Source organism: Polyodon spathula, chromosome 11 (genome assembly GCF_017654505.1).
Source record: "Polyodon spathula isolate WHYD16114869_AA chromosome 11, ASM1765450v1, whole genome shotgun sequence".
Taxonomy (NCBI): Eukaryota; Metazoa; Chordata; class Actinopteri; order Acipenseriformes; family Polyodontidae; genus Polyodon; species Polyodon spathula.
Window position 1 is genome coordinate 21720573 of NC_054544.1, and position 26396 is coordinate 21746968.

The window sequence follows — 26396 nt, forward strand, 5'->3', positions numbered from 1 at the left end:
ACTATGTAAATAAACTAAATTACCCTCAAAAGTGAGCAAATGTTGAATGATTCAAAATATATATATACAGTATATATATATATATATATATTGCAAAAGGTATCATTATTAATACTATGTAGTCACAGTAATAAGGGAAGCAATGTTACAGATTTAAATGTAAACAAAAATACCTGTGGATCCTGCCCAGTGGTTTCCTTGTGGTAAATTGTCAGATGTTTCAGCATCAGAGACATTGTTTGAGAATTTTCTTGCACATTTGGCATTTCACCTTTCTTTCTGCCTTTTTTCGCCCATGCCAGTTAAAAAAAAACGTGACAAGCCCAAGAGCAGAAAAAAAAAACCTGAGCAAAACTATGGCAAAATAGGGTGGTCTAGAATACAGTTTTCATTCTACATAAGGAAATGTTAACTTTAAAACATACATTACATTGTTTTAGACATATATTAATGACTGTTTGTGACTGCAGGGCGGCTTGGCCCTGCCCTATGCCACACCATGTAAAGAATCGACTCCTCATCCTTGGAATCGATTCTCAAAATTTCTAAAGTCAGAATTGGGAATCAACTCCAACCACTAGCTGCCAGCTTATATGCAGGCAAATCCCGATTAGCAACAAATGAATGACCTAATTAATTTAGGAGAATGCCACCTACTTTACAAGTTTTTTTTTTTTATTTTATCTAGTAGATGGGCTTCCCATCCACACTATCAAACAAAATAAAACAAAACAAAACATTCAGCCACACCGTCAATACATTTTTACATAACTACAAATAAACAATAACACATAATAAGAACAACACCAACAAGTCCACCCTGGCCTGAATACTCTGTTAGCACAAAATAGATTCCACGCTCAAAAATAGGCACATTATTTTAAGAAGCTACAAGTGTAGTGTTACCCCTTATGGTATCCAATGCAGAACAACTGGATGGGATATTATGTTATGTTAAAACATCGTAACAGCAATGAAGACTGCCAATACATGTGTTCTACTGAATGTCAAACCTGTTCTGGTGGCAGTCTAGTCAAATTTAGTTTGTCAGGAAAAGGGAGCATTTGTGAGCATTTAAGTCTTATTTTGAGCATTTAAGTCCCTGGTTTTAGGATTCTTGGGTGGTGTAGCTATATTACATAAAAGGTTGGGAGAACAACAACTTTTTCAGAATACTAGAAAACAAGTTTTTTATGATAATAAAAACTAATTGTCTTGAAGTATACATATTTCCCACTCTTGATACGATTTACCACTAAACTCATTATGCTAATTTTAAATAGTTTTTCTTAAAAGTATGTTTGGGAGCAATGAGTCACTGGGTGGTTTTGAAAAAAATACAGCCTTTTGATGTGTTTTGAAATGTCTAACAATTAAAAAACGCAGTTACCTCAGACTTTTTCAAAAAACACATATTAAGTATGACACAGAGAGTACGCAATACCATGACTGTGTTGGTGTGTACTCTAGTGCATACCAGACTGCTTTAAAATAGGATGTAACATATCAGTATATATGTTTTTTTTTTTTTTTTAAATGTGTTTAACTGGTCATCTCTACAAAATAGATGTCTTGGACACCGGTTAAATGTGTTATAGTAGAATGTGTCCATCCTTTGCTGAAGTGATAATAGTCACAATTTTTCCTTTGTACGTGAATGTGGACAGGGCTGCTATCCCCTACAATGAAGATTTGCGTTCACAGAACATCAAAAATCCAGTACGTTTGGGCGATTCAAAACCCAAAAGATTGGCCCACTTTCCCCTGTAGACAAGTCATTTGCCAGCCTTCTCCCTTTCCTGCTCCAAGAACAGGGATGAATACATTTTTTTGATAGTGATTTCCCCCTCTGTAAACCAAATGTTTCTTGTTGAGCAGTAGAGCCTAAAAGGACTGCAGGCTTCCTGGTGGCCTGTGCTTTATAATTGTCATTTCCTCGTGCAAACATCTGTGGCTGCCTTTGAGTCTCTATTTTTTTCTCTTTTTATAAATAGAAGATATTATTCAAGTTGCTTTAATCTGTACTTTTACATTATGAGGGGTGTCTGTTAGAGCTGGAGGTGAGAAATGTGTGGTGTCCTTCTAACCCACTCAATCATTTAGAAAGCAACGCTCGAACTGCATCCACAGGAGATGTTGACTTTTTTAGCAGTTGACCACAGAAAAGGTTGCTTGAGCTAAGGATTTTGAGAAAGGCTTCTACCAGAAGGAACAGATTTGCAGGCCCCCTTTGATCCCCTTGTGATTCTTTTATTTGTTTAAGCCACATCCTTTTCACTGCCTCACTTGGTGTAAGATGCTTCAAATTAGGGTTGGGGGAATATATAAACTTGGCATTTACACTGCGATCAAGCCTTCAATGTGGTAGGCCGGATTTGGGGCTGACAATTATACACGGCATAAACGCTGCAAAATAAAAACAAAAAAAGCCACGGGGGTTCCATTTGGCAGCAGATTCCAGTTTGTTTTATTTTTTCTTCTTATGTTTGTTTAATATCTCCTTTCACCCAGAATTCCCTTTATTTTGAAATGGTTTGCACGGTATCCTTTCTGTTGTTTAGTCATGAGGGCAACGGCAATGATGGCACTAGGTTTGCTTTCTTCCTACTTTTTTCCCACAATGAGAAACTGCAAAGGGTACATGACGCACAGACACCCAGGTAAAACTACAAAAGAACTATGAACTATGACATAATAACATGGAACTATGAAGCTCAGCTTTATTAGGGTACATTTTCATAAATCTTTTCATTATTGGAAGACACTATCAAATGACAATGGCCTTACAAAACAGGGAAATTATTCCTTATAAATAATACTTCACACCTAAGAACTCAAGAGTGGATGTTGGCAAGTTAACAGCCTCTGGAGGCCAAAGGCCAGCTCTGCAAGTGTCCAATGTAACGCAATGAGGAGAAACAGTCCCTGCTGGTTTTGCCTCCAGAGCCAATGTAACGCTCTATCTGGAACCCCCAGCTGAGACTGTTGAACCTGTGCTCCGCTGACTGTATTTACTTAGGGATAAATACAAATGTCATTTTAATTGCAAGCGCTCTGTAAAAATCAAGGTAAACAAGCCACGCTTGGGGTTGATTATGCTCTGTGAATGGAATACCTATTTTGCAACGTGGGTTTAGACTAGGATTAAAAAATTCTGTTGAATGCCCATACAGTACCTGTCAACTATCAAGAATGATTGTAAATAAGCAGCATCACAGAAAATACATTTTGCAACAGGACAAGAATAAACCATGGTTTTAGCAGGATTTGATTCTTGTATGTCCTTACGAATGGGGATTTGCAATACAAATTTACAGATGACAAAGAGTAGCCTACTACTAAAGCTGACTTTGTAGATTTTGCTCTGTTATGTGTTATGTGGCCCTGCATTTTTGAACATGTGGTTTACATTGTAACAAATGTTAGTATGGATTGGGATGTTGGAATTATTACTGTACCAATTAGTAAGCAATGTTTGAGGTCCACTCATCAATCAAGATGTATTCGATAATAACACAAGCATGCATTAACTGTTCCCCAGAACAAGTATGTTTATACAACTTGCTGGTATGTTGTATACAGTACCACCACTGTGCATACAATGAGAGTACAAATAAACATAATACTTTTGTTTCTTTATATCTTCAACAGAACCCTCCATAAAATGACATCTGTTAATCTAGTATAGGACTATTTGAATTTTGCTAAAGGCATCTGATTTAATGAAACTTGGAACATACTGCAAGCCACCACATTTATAATTTATAGCTGATAGATTGAAATTACTATTGAACTTAAAAATGAAATGTGTACAGTACCAGTTTATTGACTATGACTATGTTTTACATGTTCTGAAAACAATAATGATTGCACCATATTATAATTTACCAGTATAATAATATCAGATTTTTGTACACACACACACACACATATATATATATATATATATATATATATATATATATATATATATATATATATATATATATATATATATGTGTGTGTGTGTGTGTATATATAAAGTGCTGAGTAATGTTTTAATGGGCTCATCCATTTAAAGAAAAAAGACAATACAAGTTATTATAAAAGAAAACAATAAAATTTACTAGCTTTGTATGCTAGTAGCAAAACAATAACAATAACCTGTCAGTTGTAGTCCTCAGACGATCTCAGTTGTCATTTTGCCAGCAGTCAGTCAATTGAATTCTTTGGTTATCTTTACATTCAGTCCTCAATAACAAACATTTGGAAACCATCACACCTCTCATTATAGCAACATTTCCTTATCATTGTTCTGTAGACTGTTTAGTTACCCAGACTTTTTCAGGTGAAACTCAATTTTTGTATAAGGTGTGAGTTTGTATCCTCCTTGTTACTGTACAGGGAGTTGATTTACTGTGGTGTGTAAATAGTCTTTACTTATTTATATTTTATTTTGTCAAATAGTGCAATTAGGTGCGATATACCTTGATATATCTTTCCTACTATGCACTTCCTTTTGCTATATACAGCTATGGACAAAATTTTGGCATCACCAAAATTTTAGGATTGAGACACAATGAAAAAAAAAAAAAAAACTATATCAACATAATTTAGATTTTTTATTTATCATCATATAATCAAGGAAACTTCAAAATGATATTGCAAAAGTCTATCAAAATCCATAATAGTAGTGCAGTGTTTTAGTGTTAGATTTCTAAATGTCACATGTTTCAATTTTTGTCCATTTTTCATTAAGTATATGGAAAGCTACAAAGTGGTATGTAATTCAATATATTAACATATTATTATTCAGCTGGTTTCATTCGACTTTATGAAGGAAAAGATTTGGCCATTGTTGGAAAGCACAATTCTTAGACGGTTCTCAGTTAATGCCAAAATTATCAGCATATTCAAAATAAATCTTTATTACACATATTGGATAACAATAACAACGTGGTTTTACCAATGAAGAGACATCTGTACACCCAAACCAATAACTATTTTTTATTATTTTTTCATAGTAATTTTAAGAAAGGAATTATTATTTACTTGTTTCATAGTAATGTCAGGATAAATAATGAAAGCTGTTTTTGACTATGTCATGGTAAGACTGCAAAGTTCAAATTGATATACAAAAGTACATGGATTGTCAGCTATGTAGCTCCATTACTATACTAATGTATTTAAAGCATTGCTTCTCGCCCCTTTAGGGAAAGCAATGCACAGAGCAGAGCCCCTGCAGATGCACTGACAGCAATCCATGGACTCCAAACACTTAATTAACACGTTACCCTTTTTATGTTTTTAATTCTATGCAACCAATACATCTGCCATCAGGAGGTCACTGAAAATGAGTCAGTTTCTCTGTACATAGTATATTTTATATGGTATAACAGCTGCTTCCACCACTAGCAGGACCAACCACCAATTCTCTGTGGACCACTGTCGTGGACTGCTTACATTAAGTTTACATAGTTGAACAAATTGAGAAATAAGCCTTATTTTATTTGTGATGGACCATGGGTTATAGGTTTTCATGAATTCACAACAACTGAACGAGTAAGATTAAGGATTCAACCACTTCATTATTTAAAGCTAAATAGAAAATTGGTTCTATAAAATGTGTACAAGGATAAGATGTTGGTAATACTGGAATGTTGACAAATCCTGAACAATAATTGGCGGATTTCTGGATTCTTCATACATGATTTATAATTTTAAAGTAGCCATTCTCCAGTACAAACTAAAAAGAACACAATCACATATTATATCATGTGACAATCATGTGACATATTATAGTTTGCACTATAGCCTCCGTAACAATGGTACATATTCATACTTATCAACTGTTCATATACATAGCAACGGCAACAAGCTCACGCCTCACGGCTGGATATCGAAAGTAACATATATGGTGGAAGCGTCAACAAATGCTTTACGAAAAGGACACTAAAACCACAAAAATAGTGATAAAAACTCCTATCACCATCTTTAAGAAATGTCTCCACTCCAACACCCAGAATTAGAAGCCATGGAGAAATATGATCCTCAAGACCAATCTTCTGCAGAATTTCTATGCTGTGCTGCTGTCTGGAAACCAAATGGAGATTAAAGGTTTAATAAAACATATATGGACTAGATACATACTGTATGTGCAATATACTGCCCTGGAATACACTACAATATGTCAGTCCAAGGGGACATTAGTATGCCTCGAGTCTTCGAGTATGTATTAAATACATAGTAGAAGATGTTTATTCCTGTCTGAAGTCAATACCTTACACAGACAATATTTGAACAAAACTTATTTGTGGCAAAATACAGAACAAAATAGAAGATATGTTGGCTATATTCAGGAAAACACTTCTGCTACCAAAATCAGAAAAAACAAACCATGAATCATAGTTTATTTCTTCATTCTTTTTTTCCCAGGATATTAGTCACTCATTGTTCATTTCCAGTGATGTCCTGGTACATGTTCGTTATGACACTAATAAATTGTGGTACAAGAAATCAGGCATAACAGAACACTTCATCAAATCTGCTTAGATCTTTCAGAATCACAATACATTTGCTGCATATGCCTGGTCTAATTATTTCAGCATGCAGTGTAAACTGGGCCAGCACCTACATTGTTCCAAACATTCACGTACGGTGGTACAAACAAGACTAATAAAAAAAAAAAAAATTATATTTGCAACCATGTCTTCATTTGTATTATAATGATTAGTGCTTGAAAAAAGACACACTTTCTGTGACTGGGTTTCTGAACAAAGACGTACTCTATATGTAGATTTAAATGACAATAGCAATGCATTGCAGCACTTGGAGAGCAGCGGCAACACATAACCTCAGCAATACTGATGCTAACTGAAGTAGTGCAGATGGCCGTGACACCTCTTGTGAGTCAAGGCAACAGATGATACTGTTTTGTTTATACTTATGCAATGCTTAACATATGTTGAATAGTAATACGCAAACATACAGTTCATATGCATCTCCAGTTGGGGATTATAGTAAGGGAAATTAACTTGCTGTAAAAACCTGGTACATGTGGTAAACAGTTGATAGTATAAGACACACATCCAACTTTTGGCACTAATCCCTCTGATCAAAGATTTAATAAAAATAACTGTGTGGTACAAAGTGTTGCATGCAAGTGTATTATCTGGAGAAATATGGCAGCCATCACTGTAGGGTGTGGAAAAGCCTAATAATAAATACAACAGCTTCAAAAGCAGAAATTTTCACATGGTGTATTATACAATTGTAATTGGAAGAAACCTGGGGCTTTCCATTAATCAATTAGCAGCTATTCTGATTTGCCTTTGTACGCTGTAATTACATAAAAATGGCCTTGCTTTCTACCTCTTGTCACAGATAGCCATTCATTTATTACACAGCAACATAAATACAAGCCAAAGCATGTACAATACACCTTCAACCATGCACTTATACTGATACACATGCAACTGTAGACATGTAGTTACACTACAGCCCCGGTTGAAACAGTTCATGTCGGTTCTTTTACCAGGGTTCCATACCCACACCTCGGTACTGCACAGGACCAGCAGCTGCTGAGCTCACAGGACCTGTTCTTCTAAAACTGCACAGCAGTAAACATGACTATCCAAGATGTTTAAAAATATAAAACAATCAAACAGCATCCCCTGGATACCTTGGGCATAATTGTACTTGTCCAGCACAAACACTTGCCTTCTGCTTGTTTATACAAACACTGGCAGTGTAGAAAGACTTACTAGGTAACTAGACACTGCTAATCAAATCAAAATATCCAATCTTATCTATAAATAACAACAGGTTTATTGACTCAGATGTTTACAGACAACTCCTGTGGTCTACATATTGTATTGGGAGGGACCATAAAGAAAAACTTGAAGAACCCCCAAAAAACACTCAAAAGCAGCTGTTCATGTTGATGGCTAATATAAAATATATGCTCTTTTATCATAATATCCAGCAGAATTTTTTCCCAGCCCATCTGCATGATCTATTGAGTTTGCCCAACAGTGAATAAGGGGAAGAGGTCATACTGTTTCTCTGTGGTATATCTCCAAGGATGGAAACATGCAAAACAATGAAAAGAACAGAATTGTGGATGTCGAAGCTCCAATTTTTCCAAACTGTGTTGCCCTCCTGGAAGACTAAATTACAGGGCACTGTCCTGTCAAATAGTGTAAATTAAAAAAAAAAAAAAAAAGATTAAATGAAGTCAGTTGATTTTTGGTTTACCCAAATACGGGTGGGAACCTTCACATAACATAAGGCCAGGGCTTATTTTATATAGTTTGGGGTAACCCTTTATTTTTCTTCAGTTCATTTCTGCAAGCTTTGATTCATAAGATTCCCATGGAGAGTGCCAAACCCATTAGTTTTTGGCAATCTGATATTTGAATAGCACAGTATTCCAGCTAATATACACCCCCATAATCTATCAGAATTTACCACAAAGAGAAATTACGTTTTGTAATGCCAAAAAATACCTTGTTCATGCTGTGATACATAAAATACAAAGAATGTTATGTGATAATGCTGACTCCTTTACAGGATGCTTTGTTTCATTTGTTTAGTTACCAATAGGAAACTGAAGTAAGAACATAACACAAGAGTAGGTCAGTTGGTCCATCAGTGCTCATCGGTTTCTAGTAAAGGATGTATATCAAAACTTTCAAAAAAGAATGTAGGTTCATAAAGTATCCCAATGACTCAGCCTCAGCAAAATGGCTTGTAGCCCTTGTAGATCAAGTCTCCTTCAATCTAATCCTCAAAGGCCACAATGTCCATTTTGTAGTGCAGGGACCAGAACTGAACATAAGTGTGGTTTCTCCAGGACATTATACAAAATCCCTTGATTTGTACCAGTAGTTTAACCTGTTAGTTAAGTTTAACTTAATCGTTATTAAGGCAATTTAAGAGAAATCAGGGGCCAGTTTCCAAAAGCACTTTTAGTCTTTAGCAGACTTCTTCCTAGCAAGTACTGTCTTCTTTAAACCTCTTTCACAAAACAATATTTCAAGACAGAAAAGTTGAGAATTCTATCTTAATACTGGCTCAGTGATAGGGGGTGTAAGCACTTTGATATGGAGCAGCAGCTATACTGTGGAGTAGCATGGATCTCTGTGTGGGACTGAGATCTATGACCCAGGCCTCTGGCTTTTGCATTGAGCCCCTCACTTCTGTACAGTCGGCGCTGCCTAATCGGGATACTGATAATCGGGATTGCTATTTATGTTGTTTAATTGGGAAGAATCAAAAAGGTATGACTAAGGTTGTCTCAACTGCCTCTTGTTTAATTGGGACAGCCGCTTATTCAGGATTTTCTTCTAGGGCGCCCTGATAATGCAGAGCTGACTGTACTTTTTATAAGAAAACATATGTTCAAGATTGAAACAGGGGGCTGCATTCTGATTCTGAATTCATTAGGAAGTCCATTGGCCTGAGTTACCATTCTAAAAGTTGCCTGCAGTACCAAAAGCATTTGCTTTGAGCACACTGCTGCTTTCATGACACCCAAGACTCTAAGCTATTTACTTTCCTTCTATAATTATAAGATTCTGTTCTATTAATGGCGGCTGGTATTGAAAACCAGCACAGAAAGAACTGAAGGGCACACATTGAATGGGAGTAGTTCCCACAGTGAACCACTGGAAATGGAAAAGCGTCCTCTTCTTCCCCCCATGGTCCCCTGCCAATCCCCTGCAGTCACTGGACTGCCTGTCTCAGTGGATAGACACAGAGAGTGATGTACAGATGGGCATCAAATAGAGAACAGTATATCAATAGAGGGTTCATATGACTTCAGGAACCACAAGACCAAAGCTTTGGGGACATAGTCTCAACCCCGAAGTTGAATTACTGGCTTGTATTTGTCTAGCCATCTGTTATGGGTTTTTTTTTTATTATATACTGTTCATACATTTCTTGCTTTTCTTTGTAGATTTTCCTTTTTAGCGGTTAAGTCTTTTTATGAGTCACAGTTTTTGGTTCTGAACCGATGTTCAGAAAAGTCAATTTTAACAATCCATTGTGCTCTGCAGGGTCAGTACGCTACATAAATGTCTATCATGTTACAGAAGCAGAAGGATTTTTTTTAAGACACGGATACAGTGTTTTATATGTAATCTAGTCGAAAATCTTTTAATGGGAATTAAGTGTGTAATGGTTTCGTATGTCGTAGATACAAACCTGTATAATGATTTATATTTTTTAAACATCAAAATTATTAATGCAATTAGGACTTTGAAGCATCCAAAAGATAGTAAATGCAACATAGTAAGTAATAATACTGGCATCTGGTGATTTAAATTATATTACCCAAATATAGGGGTTCTGAAATCCAGGACTGGATGCAATGTGAGCACTGTATCAAACCCTGTATATAACGAAATTTAATTAATTGAAACCCCAATTTTACAATGCTGTTAGCTGTGTACATTTAATTTATAAATAAACTCAGTCTGATCATTCCACCAGAGGAAATGTATAGGACAAAAAATAAATAAGAAAAATCAAATCAAACAGGTGATTTAATCTGAATTAAACATCAGCAGCAAAATGCTGATTAAAAAAAAAGAAAAAAAAAAATAATGTTCTAACATTCCTAGCAGATGGAAAGAAACATGAGAACCTTCTTTAGCTGCCCTTTGCCAAGACGGAATATCTATAAAAAGTGTGGACTGGAGTTTTGTATCTGGAAACCTCATTTCTGCTTCCTTGTCGGAGGAGGAAATGGTTGATTTGAACTGGCGTGCTGCAGTGGAATTGGATCCACTCCCACTTTCTGTCACAGGGGCTCTGCTGAGAGATAAAAAGGAATCCTGAGCCGCTTCACAACAGCCCCATTATTCTTCACTCTTAGAAAAAAAGGTTCTATCTAGAACCATTAAAGGTTCTTTGCACCAGTGTCATAGGGGAACCTTTTTTGGTTCTTCAAAGAACCTTTTAAAATGGTAAATGATAAGGTATAAAGTTCTTCACACACAAAAGGTTCTTCAAACAACATCCAAAGAACTATTTAAGAACCCTTTTTTATCTAAGTGTAGACTTCCCTCCACAGAAAGGATCTATATGATTGTGCTTTTTTTCCTTATAAAATTGTAATCCTGCAGTAGTAGAAGCATAGCGAAGTATAGCATAGTGAACACAAGTGTAGAAAATGCTATGATAAATGCACTGTATACCATGCATTGATTATAGCACTGTATGGTAAAAGAATGATAAATGCTTATACAGTAGACTAATCCAGACCAGTTGGGACTGTTCGCATTAGTAATTTGTATTCTGTAACATATAAAAAATGTCTATGTTTTTTAAACTTATATTTAATAATAACATTTTTTAAAAATACATTAATAACAATTTTAATAAAACATACAGAGATTGCTGCAAATGTTAAGTTGGGTTTCTACAGCCCCTTACAGCATGCATGTGTGATGCAGCGCACCTGCTGGTTCTCGTTATTTCACAGAGAATATTGTTTTATATTGGCAATTTATTCTTTTCTATTAAAAAAAATAAGCATATAGTCTGTCTGGGATCTTTTAAAAATATGTTATGAAATAAAAAGATCTGTGAGGCTGAGAAAACCATTCAGATATAGAAGTTTTGGAAAGGAATAAGGTTGTTAGTATTGGTGTCAAGGGGTTTGGAGCTCTGGACGATATGCTGTGGTTACCTCATCCTCTGGCCTTGTGAACCACCATTCTGCCTTTAGGATTCACAGGCCTGGGGTAGGATCAGTTTCCCTGGAGACCAGGCCTTGTGCCTAACTTTCATGCCTGCAGGTTTTGTGTGGGTTTCCAGACTTCAGGGAAAAAAAAAAAAAAAAAAAAAAAACATTTAAGTGCATTCCCACAGAGGCCATAACATTGTTCCTTCTTTCTCTTTTGTTGTTGCCTAATTTCTAAGAAGAAATACAATTGCTATATAATTTAAAAAGGATGCCATAGCCATATCCATATCCAAAATGATTCAACAGTATTTAATTGTATCACTTTGTTCATCATCCAAGAAAATGGTACTTCTCAGCTGTAAACCATCTCTCTAGAGCCTCTAGATTTAAATAATTGCTATTCACAACTTGAAATACATAAAACCACCCAATACATAGAACAGCACTCTAATAATAGTAAGAAAAAATATCTTTGATCATCAAGAGATACAGTAAAAATAAAAACTACACTATGTATTATAACCCCAAAATAGTCAAACTATTAATCCAAAAACCATGACACAATTACATGTGTAAAGCACTTTGCAAAAGTTCTATATTGGAAAAATATATTACAGCAGGAAGTCTAACATTATAAGTCCCTTACGTAGGTAACAAAAAAGATCCCAGTACATCTTATTTTGTATTAAGTATACCATGAAATCAGCTGAAAAAATACATTAGCTGTCATAAAACATATTTGCACATAATCATGATGCAATCAAGTTTCAAGCTACCACAAAAAAAACAGTCCGACATCTAATACCAACTGCTTTTCAGGTAGAAGCAAGCCTTAATAGAAGTACAGTATTAAAAATAATTGTATTAAAATCAGACCAGGGATAGGAAACTGGCAGCCTGGGAACTACATCCGACCCAGCACACCAGACGACAGTTAACAAATTATTTATTCTGCTCATTTCTGAAGGGTGGCTTAGGGGGGTCTGGTTCTGCTCTTTGGTTTACGTGCATTCTGAAGAAAATTCAATCTGTTGAAACGCCAGGTTTTTAGTAGATTTTGTGACCCTCTACTATCTCAAAGTTGCCCACCTGATTTAGAGCAATGTTTCAACATGGCACATATAAGTTTGTTGTAAACTTGTAAAAATAAAAAGGACAGGAATAATAGACAGTCATAATTGTTGTTGTAAATATTGTAACTGTCACATGATTTGTATAGAATGACAAAGTCACTGCTTTGCCAGGCATTTCGAATTTCCAGGCAAACTCAAAGCTGGATAAAAACAGATATATAGAAAAAAGATAAGTCAATATTGGAATAACCGTACCTAGAACCCAGATCACAAACGTTAAATTTGAATCATCCGGTTAGCTCCCAATGACTTAACCTTTAACCCTCAAAAAATAAGGTAGGTATGACGTTTCTTGTGGTACAAAACTATTTTCAAGATGAAGAAATCATTCTGACTAATGGTAAAGTACCCTTGGTTTTTATTTTTCCACACAATTTCCAGACAATGACATGCTCACGTTGAACAGTGTATGTAACTTAGTTGCAAAATTATGGGAAATGAATTGCCGCTGACTGACAGGTCAAGCTTTTACAGTGCGTGGAATCGAAATGATTTTATAATAGACTAGTCACAGGCAAGAGTGATCTAAATTCAAACATCTAACCGACTGCTAAGTAACTCTCAGTACCATTTTGTTCTTTTTTTAGTTTTTTCATTGAAATTAGACTGAAGATGGATAAAAGGACTGAAAGAAAATAGAAACACAATCCATGTGCTGCTAGTGACAAACGATGTGCTTTTGAAAGACTAACAGCAAAACCAAATGAATCCACTGCTTCGCAGCTTGACATGAAGAGATTGCCATCTACAGGATAAGGAGTGTATCTGAACTTATTAAAAATCAATTAATGCTTTTTTATGATAATTAAAAAAATAAAATAAAAAAGTCAGTCATTACAAAACAAATGCCAATTTTATAACAAACTTCTTATTGTTGTTTCTGACTTTGAACAATCAGATACATATATATATTGCCTGGCCACTTAATTAGAACTGTTGGATCTGGCTTCACCTTGAATTAGAAATGCAAAGTAAGTAGTGATGTGACATGGGATCCCTGCAGCAGTATAAAACTGTGGAAGCAGCACAAGTGTAAACAGTCTGCCAGAAATGGGGAAAGAGGCGTGATTCTGGATACATGTCAAGCAGGTGCCAGAGCAGCAGTAGGACAGTCATGTTAGTAGGCTGCTGCAAGAGTCATCAGAGGTGATCAGCAATGGGAAAGCTAAGGGGAAGTGGTCAGTTGCTGCAATTAGAGAGAAAAAAAAATGATTAGAGGCTTGTCCAGTCTGATATATTAATGACTGAATTGATTAACATCCCTCGAGACACCTTCCAGCATCTTGTGAGGTCGACCCATGTCGTGTCAAGGCTGTTACTGGTGTCCTAATAAAGTGGCCAGCAAGTGTAGGAACATTACTGAAAATAGCAACAAAAAAACAGAGGAGTCTCACAAGTCATTAATATAACATACCTTTGGGTCATTTAAGCTACTGAATAACTCTCTAGCTCAAACGGTTCATGCAAAACAACATTTCTGTGGTAGGTGGTAGGAAACACCAGACACCCAGCACAAACCAATCAATGCCACATTCAATACACTGCAGTAAGGAGTAAATAATAAAATGTGACTATTAAAATGTACAGAAATGTGTAACATATAATGGAAATCATACTCACAGATGTTAAACATCATTTTGGATTCTTCTTCTGTGTATATTTTCCTTTCCTTCTTTTTTAACCCCAATGGCAACAGCATTATTAATTACCTATGTTCCATGTGTGCTGAATTTCATCTCTGCTTCCATATGCTGTGAAACAAATTGAACACTGTGCATGTCTTCCTTAGTCACCCACGATGTGTCTTATATCGAGTTCCCCATGTTGGACAGCCCACCAACAATGTATTGCTGTTCTGAAAAGTCAGAGCACCAGGAAAAGAACACAGGAAACAGGGAAGCAGTGTTGCTCCGTTCAAATAATATTTAGAAACTATCAGTGACTTCACGTTGAAGCCAGTTAATAATAACTCAGCCTACCCTTTTGATTGTGTAGCTGAGAGTACAAACGAAACATTAAAGCAATTGTGAAAAAAGAGGGAGCACACTGGTAAAGGAATGCTGCATGGGGAGAATTGCACTGTTTCCACATTCAGAACTGGGCAGAAACTTAACAAATGACATTCAATGTCCACAAATGTAAGGTGTTAAAGGATTTGATACCAAATGTGGGGTATAAAACTTGAACAGGCTCACCAACAGAAGATCCTGGTGTTGTAAGAGATTCATCGCTGTCAGCAACCACACAGTAGTACAAATCCAAGGAGGTTATGATGAGGTTGTTTTATGCACCGGTGAGACAGCACTTCTGCCCAATTCTGGTCACCACAGTACCAAAGGGACATTGTGGCCCTGAAGAGAGACCAATGAAGAGCAGTCATACTAATCCCACGGCTTTAGGAATGAGCTACAAAGATAGACTGAAATAACTGAATCTATTTTGCCTCGAACAAAGCGCCACAATATGGCTCTTTTGATTCATACTTAAAGTTCAAAGGCAATCTGTAGTTTTGTTAAACATGCTAAATCTGATCTACATCTATTTTCTTTTAAACATCTTTGCAAGTAGTCAGTCAGCTTTTTAGTAAACTAAATCATATCTAGACAACCAGGTCTACATTTAGAGGCCTAATAATTTGTGGTAAAAAAATGTGTATACCAAGTTTCATAATTGGAATATTAGTTAAAAAGGTAACGTCGTGTAACAAATATGCAATATTCTATTAAGTTGAAGATGCCAGTTTCTTCGTTAGCCAAATCAATCAGAGGCTAGAACTCATAGGTCACAATAAAATAAAATTCTCAAAAGAACATGTCTTAATGGATACCAAGTTTCATCACAATTGACCTGTTCCAAATATATATTTTAAAAAATAAGCTTGTTTCTTGGTACAGCCCCTCCATGGGTTATACAATAGAATGAGCCATTTGGTCCACACAGCTTTGTTCTTTTGTAGCACACAAGGGATACAGTTTAGTTGAAGGAACATTCCCATGGGCTATCTACTGGAAAGGGGACAGGAAATAAAACCAGTTTGTGGTTTAAAGAAATAGCTTCAAGTTTAAGCTCTGCTCAATTTGTTTCAAAGGTGGCTTGTCTCTAACTGAGCACATAACCTTAAATATTCCTAACGTAGGTGACACTTCAAGGCATGGTGGTCTCCTGGACCTTTTCCAGCCACTTTGCCGTCTTTCATCAGAGGTTGATTCATAAACAAGGACATCTCTGGAATGGACAGTATCTTAAACAACTGCACAAGCTTTCAGCGCTAAATAGTGGATACATGACATGGGATTATGATTTATAGCTTTTACTTCCCAGCTATCCCACTTGTGGGAGCAAGACATAAATCATGACTTCTTGCCTTCTATTTATTTCATTAGTGTCCCATTTTGCCTTCAGCTGTTTCACTTCTTCCAGTTTCCCAGGGTTTATTTTTCCCCGCTTTATGTGGTTTCAGTTTGACTAGAGATGTTAGACGCAGCAGGTCTGCAGACTTTTTTTCTCATTCACTGAGGCCCCATTCAGGGTTTGAGAATGTATATATTAGATACTCTTTCCAAACTGGATTAAAAATGTAGTAAACTAACTGCGAAATACAGACTGCATTTAAGGGACAATTATTTTCGTTTAATTTCATTTAAAAAGGGGTATTTTGAATATGCATCACTGTACATTGTTTGCCATTCAGTGTACATTTAAACATAATTAATTGTTGGCCTGAATTAAGTGAAGCCTCAAAGGTACGGTAAACACTTAGGACTGCAGCACAGTGCTTTTTTTTTTTGTTTGTTTTACCGCTACAGTAATATTTAGCAATAAGGATTGGGATTGCAAATCAACAACCTGCATAAGTGTATACTCCCTTTAGGTGTGTAAATATATGTGAAAAACAGGTTATACTCTTAGATGTATAGGTGGTATCATAAAAGTTAAATATTTTCTCATTTGGGTGAATGACACAATAACGCAAAATATGTTCTTCATTTCAGCATTTTATTCTCACATTTGCTAATTTTACTAGAATCAATGTACACCTCACCGGATAACTAAGGATGCAAATAAACAACATCTACTGTTAATACATACATTATTTTGACCAGAAAATACAATTATTAGCAATAATGTATGCAAGTAATATGTCCTCCGCCAATCATGAGTACACATTCCAGGTGACAGTACCGTGACTGTCATCTCATAACAAATTACCATGCAGCTTCATAAATATTCTACAAGTGGTTCCATACATCGGCCAATGCCAGTACTGTGACCTACATGGTATCCCGTCAATTTGTCACACACTTTTCATCACCAACAATTCATCACCAGCGACAATTCATCATGGACAATAACTCACCGATTACGGCCACAATGTATCATAAAAGCTGTGCTAAAAACAAACAGAGCTATAATAAATCATAAATAACAGATAATGTATTCACTTACAAATTACATAAATAAAACCCATAATGTACTAACTTTTACTAGTCCGTGACCACCCAACTAACAAACAAACAAGCAAAAAACCAAAATAAAAATAACAAGTTTGCTTTTCAAACCTTTTATGTTAACACTAGAAGTGCCGAGATTTCGAATTACCTCTAAGCGTCACAACGGTCATTTTCACCTAAAGCGTTTTAAACATCTGTGATATGATAATGTACACTCTGTGATGAATGGTTGCTGGTGATGAACTGCTCGTGATGAATTGGTGATAAACTGTTTGTGATGAATTGTTGGTGATAAATTGTCATAGACCCGACCTACATAATAATACGAGGAACAACAACATTCAAGCAAAGTTTAATAAAGTTCAGGCAGACAGTTCCCAATAAATAGAAGCTTGCTGATGTTAAATAAGGGAGGGTAGGAAACTCACACTACTGCACCCAGTTCAGGTTTACAAAATTACCTTGTTTAGGTTTATTATTGAAATAACCAGGTGCCAGGAAGGTACGTAGAGGACCAAGTTTCTAGCCCTGTCTCTAGCACAAATGGCCTGGTCCTTCATTATTTAAACCGAATTGTGACGCCATTCCTCTTCCAGCTTTGCTTCCCCTCTCTTTAAAGTCTCAGCCTACTACTTCTCCTCTTTGGGGGAAGGACTCAATGACCTTTTAGCAGCTCATAATGCAGCAGTGAGCAACTGAGGTAGCCCATCTAAAACTCCAAGGGCTGTGACCATTCTCCCACCTGACTGGCTAGTCAGGTGGGGTTAGTGCAGGCTCTAGTAGGCTGATGATCTACCCTTTCTTATGCTAACTGCTTTGATAGGACTGGTCTTGGTCACTGAAATTAAACCATGTTTCTGCTTGGCCTGAGGCAGAATGGGAGTGACTGGGCCCAACCTCTATACTGTTGTAATCTGGATGAAGCATGTAATGCAACAGCCTTGTCTTGTTCATGGGTGCACATAAGAAGATCCTGTGATTAGTCCTGTAGCTAGGATTTTCTTCCCACAGAGAGCTTGGGGTATAACAATTCATTGCGTATCGATGAAAAGTGATTCTTTCTTTACATGGTACAGTTGCCACCGCTTAGACTGGGCACGTTTGCGTTAACGCGATACGTCCACAAAAAGCGATGGACGGTATAAGCATGGAGCATATCCCACACATTAACCTGACACTCAAAATGTCTCCCGATCACTTATACAATAATCACAACAAAAAAGCGTGTAAGTGATCTGTTTCACACAGTGTCGTGATCGCCAAAGTGACACAGCTGAGAGAATTCTTCCTCTGACATCTGGTCTGGTGTTGTCAGAGTATCAGTGTCTGTCTTATTTGTCAGCACTCTCCTCCTCAACTGCAGAAAACACAGCTTTCTTGGGTCAACAGTGGATTGTAAGCATGCCTGAGCAAGCGCACAGCATCTAACATAGATATTTTTTTAACGCACTCAACTGCACTCAGCTCTGTAGAGAACAGTCCTTCAAGAACTCTCTCATTGACCATTCAAACTGTAAACCCGACACTGAGTACATGGATTAAACAGCCAAGGTACAGTACACAGGTAGCGCATCAGGACCACCACATGTATTGTAATACATATTGTATTGCAATCTGCTTATCGTGATATGTACCATATCGTGCCATTAGTGTATCATTATTATTATTAAGCCCTGCCGCAGCACAAGTGTGTGTGTGGGGGGGGAATATTGGGTGGCAGGGAAAGGGTTAAATTCCTCTGTGCAAAATCATGTGGAAATGTGGCTGGAGCAGATAATTGAATACATGAGTAATTCGGCACTAGCCACAGGTGTACAAAAAAGGTGTTCACAGGTGTTAGAGAGAATGTTGGTGATAGAGGTGGAGGTCTGTGTTTCGTGCTGTCTGTGTTTATTTTCGTGAGTTTTTGTAGAACCTTTTTTTTTTGCCTTTGTGCCGTTTACTTTGTTAATTAGTTTTGTCCGTGTCATTAGTGCAATTTAACTTGCAGCTTTCTGAGTCTGAGTCTCTCTCCCTGCGAAGACCACCTGGGCTGTGACGCTACCCCACCACACACCCTTACCGAGAATCTACAATTTCAGTAGAACTCCATATAGCGACACAGTGAATTCCACATTATAACAGATATCCAGGCTGCTTGAAAGTATGCAGTGATCTCAAAACCAAAAAGTCACATTAGTAAACCTAGCGTAGGTACTGAAAATAAAATACTGAAATCACCCCAGAAATGTATCTGCGTTATCAACAACATTCAAAGAGGCTCTGTGCAACTCCCACAAACTTCATGCAAGTTACTCGTTAAAGGTTTTTATGGAGCAAGAAGATCTTGATTCTGTGAGGCACTGGTAGACTCTGAATGTCTTTCAGCCGCTGTTTTCCAAGCACTCTTCGGATAGTGATGCGGCACAGTGATGTCAACGTCCTGGGAGAACCTAAAGAGGTGACAGTGTCTGGGATTACATTTTAATTAGTGCTGCCTCTCAGACTCCAGCTTCAAACCCCAACTCCATTACAAAAGACAAGGCAGCACCCAACTGACTGCTACCAAATCCCTGGCAGATTCATCTAAAGGGGGTTTGTCATATTAGATCGATTGGTTGGTAAACATTAAGTAAAACATTAAGCTGTAGCTTCAAAAGTCACATGGCCTCAATATGCCAGCCATACTAGGTTACAGGTCAATGTCATGGTCGTCAACACATTTATAATTAGGGGTCTACTTAAATCACGGTAAATTTACATATTTTTCACAGGTAGGTTGCGGAATAAAATTAGGATTTCGCGGACATTTACGCGGACTTGTTTAAACATTAAATAAACCTAAGTAGACAGTATTTCAGAGCACTATAAAGCCTAAAAATAATGGCATTTGCTTCTTTACTAAACACAGTGTTGTCATTTGTTAAAGGCAAGCATGCAGCACCCCCCTGCAGATGACTTGCCCATATGTTGAGACTGCACGTTCCATCCACTGAACTGTTTGGAAGTTAAGGCAAAGCTTTGCCAAGTTACACATATGTGGAAATCGATTAGAAACAGCCCCAAAACTCGGCTACCCAAGGGCGTCTGGCATACTTTAATAAAGGCAATGTATGCAGCACGTTTGTTGTCATGTTATTGGTCCCATCCAATAATTTATTGTATTAGTACAGACTGTCAAAACTAAGAAAACTTGGCCATATGGGTCTAAAATTTAAACTGCGAAAAAGTAAGCAGCAGGTTGAAGTGAGGTGGCTGTGCTAGATCATTACTGATTTAACTTGCAGACAGGAATACTTTTTGCCTCAGCTGACTTTCCAGTTTGGTTTCTGAAAGCTGTTTATTTCACGTTTTGTGCAGCAACCTCCGTAGTAGCCTTTTGTTTAATGTGTGATTCTGAAGCTAAATAGAGATTGATAGTATTTTCTCCAGACACATTAAGATATGCAAAACAATTACCTCAATCTGCATGTAGTTTCTTTGTGAAATATCTTGAAATGATCATCAGCTGAAATATACTTTGCTTTTTCTGTCGTCCATCTCTACTATTTTACCTGCAATGCTGAAAACTAGACTTTAGCAACCTAAATCAAAACACTGCAGCATCCACTTTGTCCCACTCCCTACTGCACAGTACAGGTCACAGAAAAGCAGTATAGATGCACGGATAGGCTGATTAAAACTTTGTTGTCATTTGATTAGTAAACAATGTTAACTGCTTTGGAGAATTTTTTTTTTGTAAATGTGGATGGTTTTTTTTGTTAGTTTTTTTTGCACACAGGACAGCGAAAGAATAAAAAAGGCTATCTACAAAAGGAAGATATGTAGTTTGTGTCGCTTGCATTGTGCAGTAGTTCATTTAAACTAGTTTTTTTTTGTTTTGTTTTATTTTTCTCTCTCCGTAATTGTCCGATATGCATTGGCCCCTAAGAGGTGAATTTCGCGGTGACCCCTCAATTTCACGATTTCCGCAAAATCGCGATTTAAGTAGACCCCTATTTATAATGAACTATTCATATAACCCTGCACATATGAAGTCACTACCTCAAGTGTTTCAAATACAAAGCTTGTACACTGTGGCTACAGCCATGTTGGATAGGGCGGTTTATTCTTGTAAATCACCCACAATCAAACTTCACCTAGGGAATCACAGAATATATATATGTGTAGTGAGTATGAAGCCAATATTTCAAACCCCTAGGTCTTTATAATCTGGAAACCAACCAGTCACACGACCCCAATACGTCTGCCATCTTGGTTTCCAGGCCAAAATAAAGGGTGCTTTTAGGTTTTGTCCAAGGAGTTTTCACAACACTGAAAAAATGAAGTTGTCAGCTTAACATAAGTAGATGCGTCTATGGGTTTGCAAAATCAAAGTTCCCCCCTCTGGGGTGCTTAAGTTACACAGTGTCTTAATGACAGGGGGTACTGACAGAGTCTGCTTGGCAGTCTCAGAAATAAAACAATCTTAAGAGGATAAAAGGAATAAATGTCCCACTCAACTCAAGGTCAACTTATTTTCCACAGCCTCAAAAAAAGACATTTAAAAAAATGAATCTTTTGTTCAGTAAAATGCAGTGAGGTAAAGAATCTGAATATTATGGGCAAACTAATTTACATGAAAGTTCACAAAACATGGTGTGGCTATGCTTGAATAACATTTCAATCTAAACTAGTAACATATTTCCAGCCATCTTATAATAATAATAAAAAATAAATAGAACATACCTCTTGCCTCTCTGAAGAGCTGCAGTGCATCATGGTTCACTTTGACTCTCCCCATGGTCTCTGGGTCCAGGGCCTCCCACTTGACCAGGTTCAGGTTGGCTCCATAGTCAATCAGCAGCATGACAAAGGCAGGCTCACAGCCGTGTCTCAGCACCGCGTCCAGCACACAGGTGGGGGAGCCCCTGCTGAAAGCCTCCCTGCTCACCGGGCCCCAGTAGTTGTAGTCGGGGTTGGCCCCAGCCTGCATGAGCAGCTGGAAGCAGTGCAGGTGATGGTAGGCGGCACTAATGTAGAGTGGGCAGACCACCAGGGAGGTGAAGCGCCGTGCGTTAGGCAGCAGGGGGTGCACAGCCAGCTGCTGGTCAACATCCACATTAGCACCGAACCTGGAATACAAATTCATTTCAGTGGCACTTTCCAATATTCATTTTTATATTCATAGTCTAATAGTTGCTGATTATTATAATACATATCTAGAAGTAAATGAATGTCCCTTTACAAAAGGGTAAATTTACAGTCTTCCCATGGTTATAAAGTGAATTTACCATGGTTCACCTAGTTTTATATATACTTTACCACACCCCTCTGTACTTTACAATGCTTTACCATACTTTCACTATGCATTATTATATTTTGCTATGATTTTACTATGGTAAAATGTTAAGGATCAGTATGCACTTGTTCATAAATTTCAGCAGGACACTAAATAAATGACAAAAACACAATATATAAACCAAATAAATGTACTTTGTTTTGGTTATAAAATAAAAGTGCTGCAGTATCTATAACAAACGCAGTAATACTTTGGAAAATATACTGTAGAATATGATTACTATTAATGCTACTGGAGCAACAAAACAGAACTGTATATTGAATGCTCATCCCGTAACAATCATTCAGTTTCAAATAAACTTCTTTCTAAACTTCCTAACTTCTGTGCAGATCACAAAAAGAATTACTTCAGGCTTTCTTAACTTTCAAAATTAAATAGGAAATAAACAGTTTAAATGACAAATGTTCAAGATCTGTTTCACTGAGTGAGTGAGTGCTCCTGGTAATACATTTCTTACTTTACCATCCAGGGCTACAAATCGCCCAAATGGTGCACTTTAATTGTCTCAGTAACCAAGTCATTGCTGCAACTGAACAGACCCTATGTATCATACTACTGCACAAACTAATCCAGATCTGAAGTGAAGCTCTGTGTCCTCACCTGATAAGCTCCTGGAGGATGTCCACCCTCCCTACCCGGGCTGCGTGGTACACGGGTGTGCTGCGGTGGTGTCTGCTGCCATTGGGGTCGGCCCCTGCCTCCAGCAGGATTCGCACGCAGCTCAGATGCCCATTGACCACGGCCACGTAGAGTGCGGTCTGCCCCTTGACGTCCACCAGGTCCACCTCAGCACCCTCTCTAATCAGAAAGCTGACGCAATTCCCATGGCCAGCCGTGGCAGCAATGCGCAGGGGGGTGCAGGGCAGCCAGCCACAGCACCACACCGACTTCTCATTAATCCGCCTGGGAGGAGAGGAGCAGGCAGGGTTAGCGTGGCTTACTTTATTATTTGGAATATAATGGCAGGCAGAGTAAGGGTGGCTATGTAAAAAGTCAGATGAATGAATCTTGTTTTCAATACCATTATACACAGCTGTAACAACTACTATATTCACACAATTATTGTTTTGAGATTCAGCTTTTATTAGGGTTCTCCCCTAAATCCCTTGTTTAGAAAGGGGGTATTAATCCTTGTGACAGAGTAGCCATCTGCCGTGTGGGCGCTTACGTTCGAAGCTGAGTGACAGGCAGGAGATTGAGACTGAGGTTGAAGTTGATATGCCCCGCAGGCGAACAGGATTTATTTACATATCAACACACTGAACAGCTCACGTGACACTACCAGCAATGGCAGCGGACAACGGTCAGGGAGGATATGTGACGGGTGAATACGTGACGGTCGGAAACGAAAGACTTGAAACAAACATCAAATTATAGAGGACATAAAGAGGTGTTTCATCCATCCATCAGTACGACACACAAGAAGTTATTACACATCTGTCATTTTAATTTATATTACCATGATGTGATCAAATTTCATTAAACTATTCATTGCTATTTCATACTCTAGCTCACAGACTGCTGAGGAGCTTTCAGCCAATCACAGCGCACATTTCGTCTGCTGCGTGCCATGACACATCACAGAGAAACCCCATTCATGAGATTAACCATCAATCATTTTGATTTTGTACTGTGCACTTTATTCTCCATATCAGTATGGCTAATGTGACCTGCTTTAAAAAAATCACACCGAGGCTACTCTCAGAAATCCATTCAACTGCAAAGTCAATTCAAAAGCTTTCAGCCTTGGTCTGTTCTTTTGTACTCTATACGTCCCACGTACACTGACACTCGCCCTCCTATATCCCTATTCAATTCTGTACACACTGTTGAGGCATTCTGTCATTCTGATGTGTGTGTGTGTGTGTGTGTGTGTGTGTGTGTGTGTGTGTGTGTGTGTGATATATATATATATACATATATATATATACACAAACCGATTTTTAATAATTATAACGTAACAAAAGTCAATTCTAAATGTCTAATCATACCAGGACTGGGTGGAGCTTTGCGGTTTCAGGATGCCTCTGAAAATGGAATGATGCTGTACCAGAGGTATAACTGATTCCTTCAAATATAAGTAACTTCGGGCTGCTAAAGCCTGCAACTTCCAAGTTGGATCTTGCTAGTTTGTTATTGTCAAGAAACACAACTAGTTGAGCGCCTTTCACACTGAGTGAAGAATACACAAGCTAAACTAAATAAAACTCCCTTCCCTTCACAGTTCTCTTGCCCACCCAAAGTTCTTATGAGAAGGTACTCTTATACCACATACACGGTCAACTGTACATATTAACGTACATTAGGAGCAGCTCCGAACTGGTCCCTAGTGATGCTGGTCTCTCACCGTTTGAAGCTGTCCTCTTGCAAAAGGTTTTTGACGGTGTCCAGGTCTCCCACATAAGCCGCATCGTGCAGACGCATGTCCTCACACTGGTCCAGGGGTTTGTCACAAAATTGCTCCTGTAGCCACTCCTTCAGGTTCCTACCTGTGTAGGAGACAGTGTCTGGTCTGCACCTTCTATTGGAACCCACATACAGACAGCAATGCACAAATATTATCTTTACAAGTGTATCAAATGGATATTGTTTTAAATGTAATTACTTAATAATAAATAATAATAATAATAATAATAATAATAATAATAATAATAATACAATAATTGACCTCAAACCCATATAAATCGACTCATTGTACAAATCCAAACCCAATGTAACGGGTTGGGGACATAAAACAAACGACAATTTTTCTTTTGTTACTGTGTGTAAGTATTTGTAAAATCCGTTTAGGCAAATTAGGCAATTTGACAAAGACAAAGGGCAGTTTATATTATATATATATATATATATATATATATATATATATATATATATATATATATATATAGTGAGGCTGAAGGTCACTGTTGTATTGTGCAATCTGTCACACAAATTTATAATTGCCCAAATTGAGAACATTCTCAGTTCATTTTGCTACCAAACTGATACTAAGGGAGAGGCAAGAGGAGAGTGGGGAGGAAATAGGGGGTCTGCATTACCAAATAGGTAAATAAGTAGTGCATGTTTTAATATTTGGGTACACCATTGCACTTGAATTGCTCATATAAAATGGTATGAAATAAGATTAGTGTGTGTCTTAAAATAGGACGATTGTCTATTCAGAGATATCAAGCAAGATAATTTAGTGAGCATGAAGTGGGATAAACTGGACAATACAGCACTCCCGTCTTTGTGAATGTATTCATTTATACATGTACAAATATTTTTTTCCAAAATACAATGCTCTAAGAAAAATAGAGCATGGTAATGGTAAAAAAAAAAATAATAATAAAATGTTTACATTACAATAACAACCCGCAAGAAGCAATGCCGTTTGTGTAACCATTGTAAATAAAAATAACACATTCTCAGGAATTCCCAGACTCCCCAAGTCGAATGAAAAAGTTAGACGGCCTGTTGTTACATTACCTGCACTGGCACCGCCGCGCATCCCACGACAAGACAGTGATTGGGTTTCTCCAGCGCCAGACTCGCTAAAGGCGCTCCCAGAGGAACTGCCGCCTTCCGCCATCTCCTTCTCCTTATCGCTCTCGCGTCTACATTGTACTTAGCCGTCTCTCTTACAATCGGTGTTATAAAGTATTTATTTAACTTAAAGGCGGTGTAGTATAGTTCTGTTTCTGCAAACCCAACCTGAAACCTCAGCTTTCCGATTCGAAGATTACACCGCTTCCTGTCTAGTGTGCTTGACCTTAAGGTGGAGTTGTTGCTTTTTAAGGCAGACTTGAAAGGTGCCTTAAAAATAACAATACGAATAT

The 26396-nt window shown here is 37.5% G+C and overlaps 1 protein-coding gene across 6 annotated transcripts; it reads right to left on the reverse strand.

The window, feature by feature from the left end:
* Positions 1-10636: 10636 nt before the first annotated feature.
* Positions 10637-26318, reverse strand: asb1 (ankyrin repeat and SOCS box containing 1). 6 transcript variants are annotated; one of them, XR_005951122.1, is made up of 8 exons: positions 26047-26318; positions 24926-25067; positions 23179-23481; positions 21966-22351; positions 15003-15158; positions 14428-14558; positions 11678-11806; positions 10637-10797 (listed from the first exon to the last, which is right to left on the reverse strand). XR_005951122.1 is itself a non-coding variant. In XM_041264084.1 (5 exons), exons 1-5 carry the CDS (start codon positions 26147-26149, stop codon positions 19557-19559), a joined length of 1068 nt encoding a protein of 355 aa, XP_041120018.1. In that variant the 5' UTR covers positions 26150-26318; the 3' UTR covers positions 17298-19556. The 6 variants fall into 6 exon arrangements, 3 of the variants coding, with proteins under 3 accessions (XP_041120018.1, XP_041120016.1, XP_041120019.1); XR_005951120.1 differs by having other exon boundaries at positions 14428-15158; XR_005951121.1 differs by having other exon boundaries at positions 10637-10800; positions 14428-15158.
* Positions 26319-26396: the final 78 nt, after the last annotated feature.